The 14,025-nt window shown below is 39.9% G+C and overlaps 1 protein-coding gene across 12 annotated transcripts in view; it reads left to right on the top strand.

The window, feature by feature from the left end:
• CELF2 (CUGBP Elav-like family member 2) overlaps positions 1-14,025 on the top strand; it is a 370,728-nt gene that overhangs the window by 329,401 nt on the left and 27,302 nt on the right. For all 12 annotated transcript variants that reach the window (XM_075081629.1, XM_075081628.1, XM_075081636.1 and 9 more), the window contains one exon: positions 3,649-3,783. In XM_075081629.1, the coding sequence (XP_074937730.1) occupies positions 3,649-3,783 (135 nt within the window). The remainder of the gene's footprint in view (positions 1-3,648; positions 3,784-14,025) is intronic.

Here is a 14,025-nt window from a genome sequence, read left to right as displayed (position 1 = left end):
CTAGCAAGTGGGATGTTGACGCACTTGACAAGTTGACGGGAGAAACCAATAAAGAAGGAGCAGAGATGGTAAAATGCCTGGGGAATGTGAAACAGTGATGACAGGACTTATTTTTTATATGTTGGAGCAGACAGAGGATCCTAAAGTGGATGCACACTAAGCGATAAACCTGTTGACACAATCAGCTCCAGAGCATGCTGGATGACGGTGTGTGCCATGAGTCCTTGCTGACAGTCACAGTCGGGTGCTCAGTTCAGCGGGGCTCTTTGCTCTCCTTCTTTTATGCGTGTGAGACGACAGCAAGCAGACTTTTTTCCTGAAGGCACCAAAGCTGACACCCTGTAAGATCTGCAGAGCTGGTTTGTGGCCAGTGTCTTTTAGTCACCTCTACAGTAAAACAGGCTGGGTGGGGAGACAACTTCGTCACCGCCTAGCTCTTGTTTCTTAATCTTTTTTTGGCATTGAAACTCTTTCGTCAAGTTGATGCGTTCCTCTTGTGCTTCCACAGGAAATGTCCCACTATTAAAAAAAAATGTTTTTGTGGGATGAGGCAATGCTGGTGTTTATTTTGCATCCACACAGGCATGACAGAGCCCAGAGAAGAGCAGTTTGTTCTGCTGCCCATTGACCTTGTCTTGCCTGCTGTACTTCTTGAGTGCTGTACAGTGCGCATATGCTGCCTTCCAGCTTCACAGCCCTCTGTGCTCAAAGCCTTCTGCAGCCTTGCATGCATGGACAAAGCCACGCATATAAAACGCAGTAGAAAAAGCAGTATAAAATTGCTTCAAAATCCATTTGCTTCTAAACTGTGGTTTGGAGAAAAGTCCGTGCGTTTTCTAGAAGCACGTGGGGTTTCATCTAGGTGGAGCTATTTTGCAGTCTCTCCTCTACTACTGTTCCATATTGGTTTGATATTATTTAATCCTGCCATGTGTGCTGTCTAAAAGTCCAAAGGGGAAACCTCCCCACAGAAGAAATATAAGCTGATTATGACTGATCCTTCTGATTAATAACTAACCAGTGGGTGATAGAAAACCGGGCGGCCATGGTGGAGAGCACCCCATGCTTTGCCAAATCTCCATTACAGAATGCCATGAAATGTGGCCTCAGTGAAGACCAGCAATGTTTGCTGGACATTCTTTGCTGAATTATTAATAATTCTTATGAAAGAGGAAGGTAAATGATATTTGAGGATCAAATATCAATCCAGGATGAAAATGGGTTCCGTATCATGCTAGCAAAATGTCTTATCTGAATTTCTGACTGAATTATACTTTTGACTGAAAAGTTCTCAAGTTAAACCAGAGATAAGATTTGAAAACTGTTACGAATTTCCACATCACCTCTGGTTTCACAAATGTATTTGTTAATATGAAGCTGCTTCCAAAACTTAGTCTAGACTGATAGTGAAAATAAAAGCTTTTTAAAATATTCAGTCAATATTTAGGTGATTTCGTTGAAGATTTTAGATGTTTTAAGCAGTTTTATTCTATTCATTTGTGTTTCGAGTATCTAATTCTTTAGTATTTCTAAAATGTCCATGTAATTAAGGTACAGTTTTGCCATTTCAGAGTTATCTTTGTATTCTAAACTTAAACTTTGTGAGAGCTGGTGTAGGAGACTGACCTAATTGCAACAATGACCTGTGATTGCTTTATTTAGTAGTTCCACCTAATTGTCTAGGCTAATAATGACTTCCAACTAGGGTAGCTTTATTGTGCCTTGCAAAATAGTTTGGGTTGATAGGGTTTGAGAAAAAGCCTTATTTTTTAAGATGGTCATTATCCTTCAAAAGAAGCCTGAAAGAGCTTTTTTGGTCGCGTAATTCCTCCAAGTGTGTTGTGCAGACTCCAGACTGCAAAGTTGTGGATCTTGGATCAACTAAAACCTGACTCCTAACACAGTCGTGTCACATTGTCAAAAGCACCAACCGAGCTATGGTGCTCACCTGCGATCTGACCTGCCTGTTGGAACATGCTGTATTTAGATTTGGGGAATTATTCACAAACAGATGCTTGTATGAAGGTTCACCTCAGAGTTCCTAAGGCTGGGACAGTGCGAATACTTCTTTATGGGGCTCATTGGTTGTACCAACATATGCATGCTCCATTATTGCCGGAGTTCTCAATTCCTACAAAGCACCTCTCCTTCATTGCATTTTTTTTTCTTCTCAAACATACTTACAAAGTATTACATTTAACCTCTTTTTTTCATCTTCTCCAAGTTGTTATTAATTTCCCCTGGTTTGAGAAACAAAGTGTGCAGAGAGAAGTAATAACTCTTGTTAGACAAACTAACGGTCAGAAAAGATTGGACAATTTTCCAGGCACTCAAGCTCTTCTTTGGGTATTTCCCAAAACTCGTACAGTCTTCCCAGCTCTATCACTTGGTCTAAAAAAGGTATTGCTCTCCCCACCTAACAGTTTGTGTGTGCTTATATTATGAGGACTACAAGAACATTATGAAACTGTTTTAGTATTTTGTGGGGGTTTTGTGCACTTCGTCAATTCTGTTGAGGGCTCAAGCAGCACGCACAGATCTCCTTCGTGTGTCCAAACCAAAAAGGATGAACTCTCACAGCCATCCAAACGACCTCTGTCACATTTGTACATGGACACCCAGCCTGATCATCACCCCTGTGGACAGTTGTGTCTTATTCAGAGGATCCTGAGAAGGATCCAGTCTGGTTAATGCCAGCACCTAAGTTCTATCTGCATTTTAGGCTCTTACTGAAGCAGTTCGCCTTAGAGTAAGTGCCTCTGTATTTTGTGTAGTTCAAGGTAAAAGGTAGGGACTTTTGAAGGCCTCTGGAGAAGCAGACTCCCGTCCCTCTGGCTTAAGTCAAATCAATGCCATTTGCTGTTTCTTAATCATCTTTTTTTTTTCCATTTCACATAGATTCTGTCTATTGCTTGTCCTTTTTTATCTGCATTCTAAATTAAATCCTTTGCTATTTAAATGTATGCATTTCTTGAAGGTTCTCATTGAAATGCAGGTATATCTCCCCCACATCTTCTAAAACAATGAAATGATAGGTGACTGAGTAGCCTTGATATCACAGTCCAGAGCGTATGGCCTGAAAGCCCGTACCTCAGTGATGGCTCTGTGATCAGACGGATACTAATTTAATGTTCTTAGTTCATATGTGTTTTTAGAAATGAACCATCAAAAGGAATATCAGCCCAATTATTGGCTCCTGCACAGTGTAGCCTTAGTAGATACATTCAGAGGAGACGTGGAAAACAAACCGTATTCATCCCAATTATATGACCCTGTCCTGAATGTGTTTTAAACGTTAGTTATCTTCTTTACACCTGTTGTGTCAGGAAACAGCATTGCGCCTGGGCTTCACACAGAGTTTAAATGACTTTTAATTCCACACTTCCGTTATAGAAGAGGCACAAGCCAGGTGTAATTTTCCTGAACTATAAGCTGGTGCCTTTGCTGTATTCCCTCAACTCCAAGGCACAGAGGTGAGAGATGCTATTCGGGAACTGTAAGAGGTGGTTCCCAGATTATAGACGTCTTGGGAATGAAAAGAATTGACTCTCTTGGCAAGGAGCATCCAAAGTTCCATGTCCATGGAAAATAGCTGATTTTTTTTTTTTAATTACATGTTTTAATTAACCCTATTGCTTCTCCTCGCAGGCATGAACGCTTTACAATTACAGAATTTGGCAACTTTAGCAGCCGCAGCAGCCGCCGCCCAAACCTCAGCTACCACCACCAATGCAAATCCTCTCTCCACAACAACTGGTGCTCTGGGAGCCCTCACAAGTCCCGGTAAGAGCAGAGTGCTTGCCTTCAAAATACAAAAATAAGCATAAAAGGGAACACGATAGTTAAATCAGTAATTCCATGTTGTGTCTGAGTTCTGTGCTCATATAATTTCTAGAGACCCTGTTAATAGCTGGATGCATTTTTGTTGCTGTTATTTTTGAGCGAATAACTAATTTTTCAAGTGGTCCAATGTGGGCATGTTCACCTCTCCAGGCTCATCTCAGGTGGCATTAAAGCCTAATGGACCCATCTTACAAAACTCTACATGAAAATTACAATTGCGTGGGAAACTTAAGCTAAATTACACTTTTCAGAAAGAATTCAGAACAGGAGCCAATCCTTCCTGTCCTACAGAAAGACCAACTGAGGTGATTCTTTTTAATCCCAGATCTTTGATTCCCAGCACATCATGCACATATTGCCTTCACCCATCATGAATTTTTGTGAAGTCCTTCTGTCTGTTTTCCCTTCTCTTTCCCTTACTGTAGCCTCAGTTGAGCTTTCTTCTGGTCCTAACCGAGAGAACAGTTACCGAAGTGATATCAGATGCACAAGGAATACCCAGCCAGATTCTGACTTCATTCCACCAAGCAGAAAACAGATATATGGGGGAATAAGGGACAGGATAAGAGGTGGTGGTGCCTCCATAACCACCATGTAGACTTTCAGCCATGCATGTCCCATGTCTGCAAAACCATAGAGAGAAATCAGGGCAAATCCAGAGTTCAGTAACACTTCAGCATTTCCAGAATCCACAGAGAGAGATGTTGATTCAGTGTAGTTACTCTGGATTTACAGTGATGTAGCTGAGTCAAGAATCCAGCCGCTTATCTTTACATAAAGGCTGCAGGGTGTAATTATTTGCATCATGAAGTGTGTTTATTGCTGTTCTAAAAACATTCATATTATTTTAGACACCACTAAAGAACATTTGTGTTTAATCTTGTTTAAGTGTGTATTTATTCCCCATGAAAAAGTAATTCATGGCAGACAGTTTGAGCTCATCAGTAAGGAAAACAGTCTTCACTGCACAATAGAACTGGGACCGAGTGTGGTGCTGGGTGTTAAAGCTGGCCAATGCTTCCCATTATATTACAGTTTCATTGTTTGTTTGGGGGAAAGGTTAAATGGAATGCAGCTTGGCTAATATTAAGTTTGTGCAGCATTTTCCTGTTTCTGGTCTAAGCTTCATCTCGACCTAAAAATAATATTTATTTGCGACATCTCTGAGAAGCCAATTGGGTGAAAATAATTTTGGTTTGCTGATATAGATTTTTTTAAAAACCTGAGCAATCTATTCTCTCGGTCCTGGAGCCGGGGCTTAACATTTTACAAAAGGCTAGTCTCAGTGTCAGTGCTTCTGCACTACTCCTGTCTAAATGTCACCCATTTATAGAGGTGGAAGTGTTGCATTTCATGCATGCTCTGTGATATCTCTGCAGTTTAGCTGTTAAATGCCTGAGTGGCCTGTCTTCCCAAAGCATGCTCAGCATTTCTTGAGCCATCCTGACAAGCCTTCTCAGGGCAACTCAACGCACACAGTCTTCTTATCCAGCCCGGCTGACTTGCTGTTTCCTCTTTTAACCTGCTCTCGAGGCTCCTTGAGTACCTGGAAGGTGGCTTCATCTGATGCCCAAGTCTGCGGAGGCACGTGGTTAGGAAGGTGCTTCAGCTGAGCTGGGCAGATACTTTTTGGGGATAGCTAGAGCTTAGTATTGCTCGGGGTGGTATTGTAAAGCAGATGCCAAGGTATTTCCAAAGAGATTAATGATTTTGGCTATCGCATTGAAGATGTGTTATTTTCAGTGAATTCTGGACATTTAGCCTTTGAAATAGTGTATTCAGAATGACAACTGCTTTTGAAAGTCTTACGTATAGTAGCTGTACACAAGTGTTTCTAATATTAGACAGCTTCGTGTGTCAAAGAGAAAGTCTATATCTAATAGGTCCACTGACCTATTTATGTTGTATACGCAACCTAAAATGAAGCCTTGTTAAAATGTCCTTCAGTTTAACCTTCCTTATCTGGTTCCACATTCTCCACCCTATTAAATATTTTGTAAACCTGAATAATATCTTCAATGATTCTTCTCTGCTCTATGGAAAATGAATTTAGTTTGATAAAGCTTTTCATAGTAGCTCAAAGTATTTTCATTAAAACTTCAAATATGTTGGCAGAAAACATTTAAATCTGCCTTTCAGTGTGTGGATATTTGGAGGCCTTGAGGGTATGTTTTTTGGTCTAGTTTTCTTTTAATACAACATTTTAGTTTGTTGTGTTTCATAAGTGTAAATTATTTCGTCTGATGTCAAAGCCTGCACTAAGCCCAGGAAGAAATGTTTGTGTCTTTCCAGGTAATGCATTAAATCAATATTTCTCAGTTCAGAAAACTGCCCAAATTTAGGAGAGTGCAAAGGTACATGTTTAAATTTAATCCTTTTCTTGATGTTGTTAAAGCCAAAATACTGCACGGAATAGGGATGGACACGAGCATGTATTTCTAACATGCCTTAAGCCATGGCAGCCACATAAATCACATCTGTGTTTCTACCCATAGATAACAGTATCTCTCCTGAAGATCTCTTCTGAATCAATCTTTGACCAAGAGCTCTTGTTCTGTCCTTTGTAGACATGTGTCATAAGAGTCCCAAAAGGTGGTTACCTCAGTTAAAATTCATCTTGCAGCTTAATTTTACATAGATAAGATTTAGCAACCTTCAGTGCATCAAACTGTTATGGATGGATGGTGGTCAGGCTGACTCTGATGCATTGGCAATGCAGACGAACAGGCCAGGAAGTGAGGAACCAACAGGGCATATGATATTTGAGGATGTCGAATTTTCTGCCAGCTTCTAATTGCATTATATTCAAAAAGAAGGGAAATTATTCAGCATCTAATAGTGACTGTTCAATCTGTATGAAAGTCCTTCTTCAAGGTTCATACGGTCACATATTTCCAAACAAATTAAACTCCAATGATCTTTCTCTCATACATTCTTACTAAACAGCTTTGACCGCAGAAGAGTCTAAGGACGCTCATTCTCCTCCATGTGCTAAATGCTTTCTCTTAAGCTTGAAACAGTATTCATTCAGAAAGAACAGAGACAATGCAATCCCCCAAACTATTAATTTTTTTATAATTGTAAATTTATAATTTCAATTTTGCATACCCATGGAAGTCTCTCCCTACAGCATTGTTAGAAATGATTTTTTAAAAGCCTTTGCTTAAAAAAACATGAAAGATTAAGCTTTCATTTTAGTAAAAATCCCCTCAGGCAATAAATAGGTTCTTTTGTCTCTTGGCCCTGGAAAAAAAAATTAAAATGGTTTAAATTGCTCATGGTTAAAGTAACTGTTTCTTGCAATTATCAGATGGTAGTGAATAAAAATGAAAATGAAATCATGAAAGAATAAAAACCAGGTAAATGCATATTATGTCTTTCATGAGTTTCTCATGGGTCTTTTGAAGACTCACTTAATCATCTTTCTTGTCTTTTATTTTGATATGATAATTGTTTCCTTTATTTACCTTAATCACCTCTATTTAGTTAATTAATTCTTCACTTTCTTTTCTCACTTAGAATACTTTCCTGTTTTAGATGCAGGTACCTGTAGTATTTCATAACGTAAGGATTTGGACTGGGGTAGCTTTTACCTCACTCCAGGTTGTCTGAACCAGTTTGTCTCAACTCCCTTTTGGCTGGGCCCTGGAAGCTTGCTTTTCCCATTAGCTGGGAATGGGTGTTGGAGGCACTGCCTCACGTGCAGGTATCGACACTGTAGATTTCTCCATTTAAGCAGGATGAATCTCAGCTAAGTGTCAGGAACCTTGTCCTCTGCTCCAGAGACTGTCCTTGACACACCCTGCAAATGGGTTGACTAGCAAAGAGCTCGCAGGGAGGCTGCTGTTCCAGAGCCTGCAGAGATTTATGGTTAATTCAGTGGGTGGTGGGAAGGCTTGGAGGTAGATGTGAAGGAGAGACATACAAGCCCATGAACAGAGTATCTGCCTCTAACACCCTCTGACGTTTAATTTGCTTCAGTTGAGCCGCTACCCTAATTTTCCCAAGGATGATAATGTTTATTCTGACTGTCCTGGGTGGTACAAGGTTGATACAGCACTGGAAAAAACTTTCTGATATCAGGAGCCATGCAGCTCCTGATCTTTGTGCAAGCTGATGTTAAGCGACAGCAGAAAAATGTTTTGTACTCACAGGAAGAATACAGAAGTTGGGCTTCACACGGCAGCTTATTTAGTCATCTTGCCCTTCTCCATCACCACACGGATTTTTATTGTTTAATGCCATAACATTAAATTCCCAGAATCACATAGGTTGGTAGACACTTCCCAAGGTCTCTACTTCAGTCTCCTGCTCACACCAGGACCACTCAGAGCAGGTTGGTGAAGGCCATGTCCAGTCAAGGTTTGAATATCTCCAAGGATGGAGATTACACAGCTTCTGTGATCTCGTTTCAATTTTGTTTCTTAAAATTCATGCATACATGTTTTTTCAGTAGCCAGTAGGAGAGCCCTTCTATGTGCAAATGAAGAGACGAAACATCTAATTGTACATCCAAATTTATCTGCATAAACGTACACAATAAAGCTTCTGAGCTGTGGGGGGATAGAATTGCTAAACCAGAAGCTAATTCAGTTTCAGACTTAGAAGCCTTGATTTTCCATGACATTTTCATGTTTATTTGATTCTCTCAACTATTATTTATTCACACAGCTGAACCAGCTATTCACGCTTCAGTAAAAAAGCTCTTCAGGTTCATCTGTGTAAACCTAGGAGGAAATCTTTCTGAAAAAAAATACTGTCAAAGTAGAAAGTTAAGACTTTTTTCTTTAACAACCTCTTGAAATCCAGCCCAGCTTTTGCCATATTATATCAAAATTCAGCCATTAACTCTTATGTTGAAAAAAAAGCTCTCCTAAGCACAAAAGTCTAAAAATACTCATTTTCAGGCAGATGCTGACATTGAAGAATAACAACCCCCAGAAAGGCAGACTGTGAAGTATAGAATAAACTGAAAAAGAGAAAAAAACTCGTTACCGGACAGTGCCTGTCCTGTAAGAATTGATTCATCCTTTCCCCCTGCTAAAAAAAGAGAATTATAACTTCCAGTTAGCGTCTGTGGTTCATTATTTTCTCTACCCCCTAATGTAGTGTGAAGATTGTCTTTGTTATTTGAAGGTATTCATGTTGTGAACACAATTGTTGAAATGTTAGAGATTTTATAGAATATACAAGATGCCTCAGCTGAGAAGCAGTGAAGAATGTTCAAATAATCATTCTTAGAAGATTCTCTTTTTGTTCACTTCAGTACAATACGTTTTTCTCCAATCAGCAGTGCAAGTCTGCCACCGTGACATTTCGTTAGAGGCCAGTACACCCACTGAGATAGCTGTGATTTGCTTCCAGGATGATCCAAAAATAGCCCTACCAGTAGGTGTGTAGGAAGGTCTGACAGTTTGCTAAAGAATGAATTGAGGTAGGTGTTTCATGTTGGAAAAGATCGGTTTAAAATGCAGAATGGCACTCTTCATGCTGTAGTACAAATTGGTTATTTTTGTACCGTTTCACGTGGAGCTGATGCAGGTTCCATTATTATAAGAAAATTGTAAGATCATACAAAATAAGGTACCATTATTATAAAAATAATTTCAAATAAGCTTTACTACTTTTGCAGTACATAGAAAACTTCCCTAGTAAAATGTTCACTATTTTTAGGCTAAAGATACAGTTGATAAATATAACACATAGCCTAAATAAAGGTTTATAAATACAATATACATACAGTATGCATATGCCGGATGGATGCTTAAACAACCCAAGTGTATGATTTTCAATTTTATATTTAAATCTGGTCATATTAGCACCATTATCTTCGTGCTCTGAGCACAGAGCAGTCCAGTGCCTTAACCCTGATTTCAGCACCAATTTTTTAAAAGTATGTGTTTGCAAGGAAGGCATGGAAGAAAATCCTGCCTTAGCGTGCCCACCACAACTGCCTGGTTCAAGGAGATTTGTGGTGGGAGAAGTGTATTTCTGAACCGTTGTGTCAGCTGGGCTTACCCACATAGCGTTAAGCTTCTGAGTCTGTGGTTAGACTTCTAAATAAGTGAATTGATTTGGACTGCTCTTAGTGCCCAGAGATTATGCTCCTTCTTGGAGAGATACATTGCTGCTAAGCCCATCTGATAATTAAGTCACCCTTAAGCAGGCATCCAAACACACACGTAGGAGCCAAAAGTAGGAAACTGGGCATGCATTTTTGACGTATATTTGTATTTTTAATAATGCTTCAAAATGTCTTAAATGCCTAAGGAGGAAAAGAGTAGGAATTATGGCTAAAAATGTCCCAGATTCCCAGTGCAGTAAAAGGAGAGGTGACGGGTGATGAATTCCCGCAGAGCCTCCCTGGAAGAGCGGTGTCTCTCCCTGGTCTCCTCATTTGCAAAAACGAGCCAGTGATAACCTGAAGGATGCCGATGGCAGCAGACAGGCCAGCAATTAACCGGAATGACCTGTTTGCGGATTTGTCCCTTAAAACGTAACAGGTCTTTGTATATTCTTCGAGCAAATTGGTTTCTGAACAGGTGCATCAATTCAGCCTAAAGGATCTTAAGGAAGTTCAGTTGCTAAATGGCTGGGCTTAGGGTGGGCAGAACTGGTCAGTGAAGGAGCGTGAGGCTGCCTGACAACTGCAGAAAGAGATGTTTTGCAAACGCTTCTTGCCTCTTTTTTAGAATAAGCATTACCATTTTATGAATTTTTGGCACAGAAAAGCCTGTGACTGTTCCCTCAGAATTGCATAAATACTGAAGTTGTATGCTGAAGGACAGAAACGTACATATTTTTCTGTGAGGCATTGTGCTAGTTAAATCTTCGGGGGGGTTTTTAGGAAACAGTGTACAGTACTAAATCATGGATTAGGATCTAATTCAACAGAAGACATGTTTGTTTTTTAAACATTAGTACATTATCATTTTCCTGAAGTATGAAATCCATTGCCTTAGCACATTTCAGGATTTACTTTGCTTGCAGTATACAAATAACACTTTGTAATACATTATATTTTCTAAGTGTCTCTCTATCCCGCTCTTAATCTCTATTTCAAGCCACAAGAATCCCAGTTTGTAAAAAAGGCTATTTTTCTTTCTGTTGGAAGTACTACTTCAAGTTCATTCAGGGTTGTTTCCTACTAAAGAAACATGATACTATCAGCTTGGCTATACAGGTAGATATGTGAGCTTATGTGCTATATATCTGACAGGAAGCTCCAAACCCAGAAAATGCTGGAGTTCATAATATTCAGGAAATAATGTAAATCTTAGCAAAACTCATGCAGTTGACGGAACTTTCAACTATTTAAGGTTTACTACTGCCAGCACTGCTCCTTCAACCCTACTGAAGTGTGCATGTGTCCATGGATACCCATGATCTGTTCTCCTAAGGCAGGATAAATTGTGGAACATAATGGGAATTAGAGTTTATTAATGTCTTTAACGTAATTGTTTCAGCATTGTCTAAAAAGAGCTAGTTTGAATATGGGGCCGCTGATTTATTTTATGCGTTGGACAAACAGAACTATCTCCGACAGCTGCATGAATTTATAACCAAATAAAGTAAACCCTTGACTGCATTTGCTGTTGGTGGAACAAAAATGTATAATACGAATGAAAAGAACCAGTGCCACATTGAACTACATATGACTTTACAAATGGTCTGCAAAGTACGTAGCTGAGTAATTTTACATGAGACAAGATAATCCTCGAGTTCTGCAGCTTATAGAGGTGAATGACTGTATCTTGTGGTGTGCTATTACAATGAGGTTGTGCTTGCACACCCCACTAAGAATCCCATCTTCCATGGAAATTATTATTCATGGACTTTCTGGACTCATAACGCCTTTAGCTACAGACTCAAATTTTCAATATATAGTTTATCTCACCTCTGTTCTAAAATACCATGGACAGGACTCCCAAGTGCCTGAAGTAAACAAATCTTTCACACACATCTTGCATCAATGGAAAGGCAAACACCTCTTGAGGGCTATTTACCTAATCTTAAGACAGATATCTTAAAGAGGTGAAAATGGAGATGAATCAGGCCATCCGCTCCCATGTAGTAGAATTTGAATTGCCATATACGCATGTGACTAGCACTCTTGCAACAAAAACATTGCATACCTTGAACTATAGGCTTGGACTCTGACCCTCTTTTTTTATGGAGAGATGGTACTGCTTATTGTTTGTTATTACTTAGTGGTGAAAGTATGTCAAAGATGTTGTAGGCACATGGGAGGTAATGTGAAGGAACCTGTACGCCAGGCAGGAGATCCTGGCCTCCAGTAGAGCCTTATTGATTCTAGATCAGAAATTCTTTGGAAAGTGAATGGGAAGTGTTTGTATGCTGAAGTGGCTCCACATGTAGGTCATTATAGCATCGGGGCACAAGTCCCTGAACAATAGCTGGTTCCAAATAGTGTGAGACAGCAGTAATAAACATGAGAGCACAGCTGGAAGTTCCCTGTAGAAATGCTAATGCCCTGGTTTTGATGTGAACTCAGTGGTGCTTCAGTGAATACAGGCCACAGCCCTTGGCCCCACTGAGTAAAACAGAGTCATAAATGCTCAGTAATTATTCTTTGTTTTCTTCGTATTGTGGGGTTTCAATTTGATTTTATTTCAGTTTGAGTTACAGTGGAAATATCTAATGGGCAGCTATGATGCCAAGCCAGTCCTTGATGCCCTATTATTCTCTTTCCCAGCCTCTCTTTAAAGTACATCCCACCCAAAACCAAAAGTGATTTATTGTTGTGGTCTGCTGGGACGAATGCATGGTACATTGCAGGGACAGTGCTGAAAAAGGTTGTATGACTTGCAGTTTACACTAGGGGTGGATGGACTTCATTGAGCAATACGCTTCAACAAAGCAGAAGCATCAGTATGGAATTAGCCCAGAATATTAACTTGCTTTTTACTCTCTCCCTCCATCTTCATAATCTCACAGGAAAATGTATCCTTAAACACAATAACCTAGATTCACAAAGGTATGCCCAATCAATAAATCCTTGCCTACTAAAACATCTTCTGTTGGATAAATAGGTTTGGAGGAAACTTACAGAACGTAGGACTAGAAGACTACAAAAATTGCCAGCTGATAGGTTTGTACGCCATACCTGTAGTACTTTCGTATGCTGTTTTCGCCTCCTTCTTTGCACTGCTGTGGAGGGTCCTCAGTGTAGACACTGTAATTTCAAGACAGTCGGAAATGTCAAGTTAGATTTTAACATAAATTACATAAGTGATTAGGATAAGTGACCCTGATTTTCACTTGTCGCAAGCTCACAGAGCTTCCTTACCTTTCGAAGACCCATACACTACTGAAGAGTATGGATTTATGAGTCTCAAGTTAGTCTGCAATTCTAGAAGACCTTGGCTGCTTCTGAACATGCAAAGAATATGAATGAATTGGTTCACCTCCCTGTTTTCTTTTATTTTTTTGCATAAGTGAATGTACTCAAAGTACTTTGTAAAATATAAACCTGTTTTCAGAAAGCCAGCTTCAGCCAAAAGGATCATCATGGGGAAAGCTCTTCTCCTCTCCCTGTCCCCCTTTGCCTTGCTTAGTCTCATTCGCCCATGCATGCACACAGACACATAGATGCGACCAGATGTTGAATGTATGCGGCTCTCCCTTCCTCCTTTCCTCACTCGTGCTTCTCTTTTCCTGTACTCTGTGAAGATATGGACAATCTTTCATAGGAATCGTTCACCTGTGAGTAATGAAGAAGTAGAGGGACACTGACTTATTTGAGAAAGGCTGTGATATTAGTATATGTCTTTCTATATTGTCATTCTTGTTTCCCCCTGACTCTTCCTTGCTCTCTTGCTTTTCTGGTGCTCTTTCCCTGGAGTGCATCTGTCACTTTTATTTTATTCTATCCAAGCACAGGCAGAGCACTTAAACTTACTAGAATCTTCCTTTTTGACATGTCAGACAGCACTTCCAAGATACCAGAAAATGAGCAAGTTTTTACTTCTCTCTCCCCCCAGATGGTAATGTGCTTGTCAGAGGAGCTGACAGAGAATTAACCTCCCCAGACTAGGAAAATCCACCTCTCCCTTGCCAAAAATTGCCCCAAGAAACAGAATCGGTGCATGCAGGTGCTATATTATTGACTGGGGGACCACCAGTTTGTGCAAGGGAGGATACTCGATTGGCTGGAGATCA

Source organism: Phalacrocorax aristotelis, chromosome 1 (genome assembly GCF_949628215.1).
Source record: "Phalacrocorax aristotelis chromosome 1, bGulAri2.1, whole genome shotgun sequence".
Lineage (NCBI taxonomy): Eukaryota > Metazoa > Chordata > Aves > Suliformes > Phalacrocoracidae > Phalacrocorax > Phalacrocorax aristotelis.
Note: the sequence above shows the minus strand (reverse complement) of the source record. Positions and strands in the feature narration are given on the sequence as shown.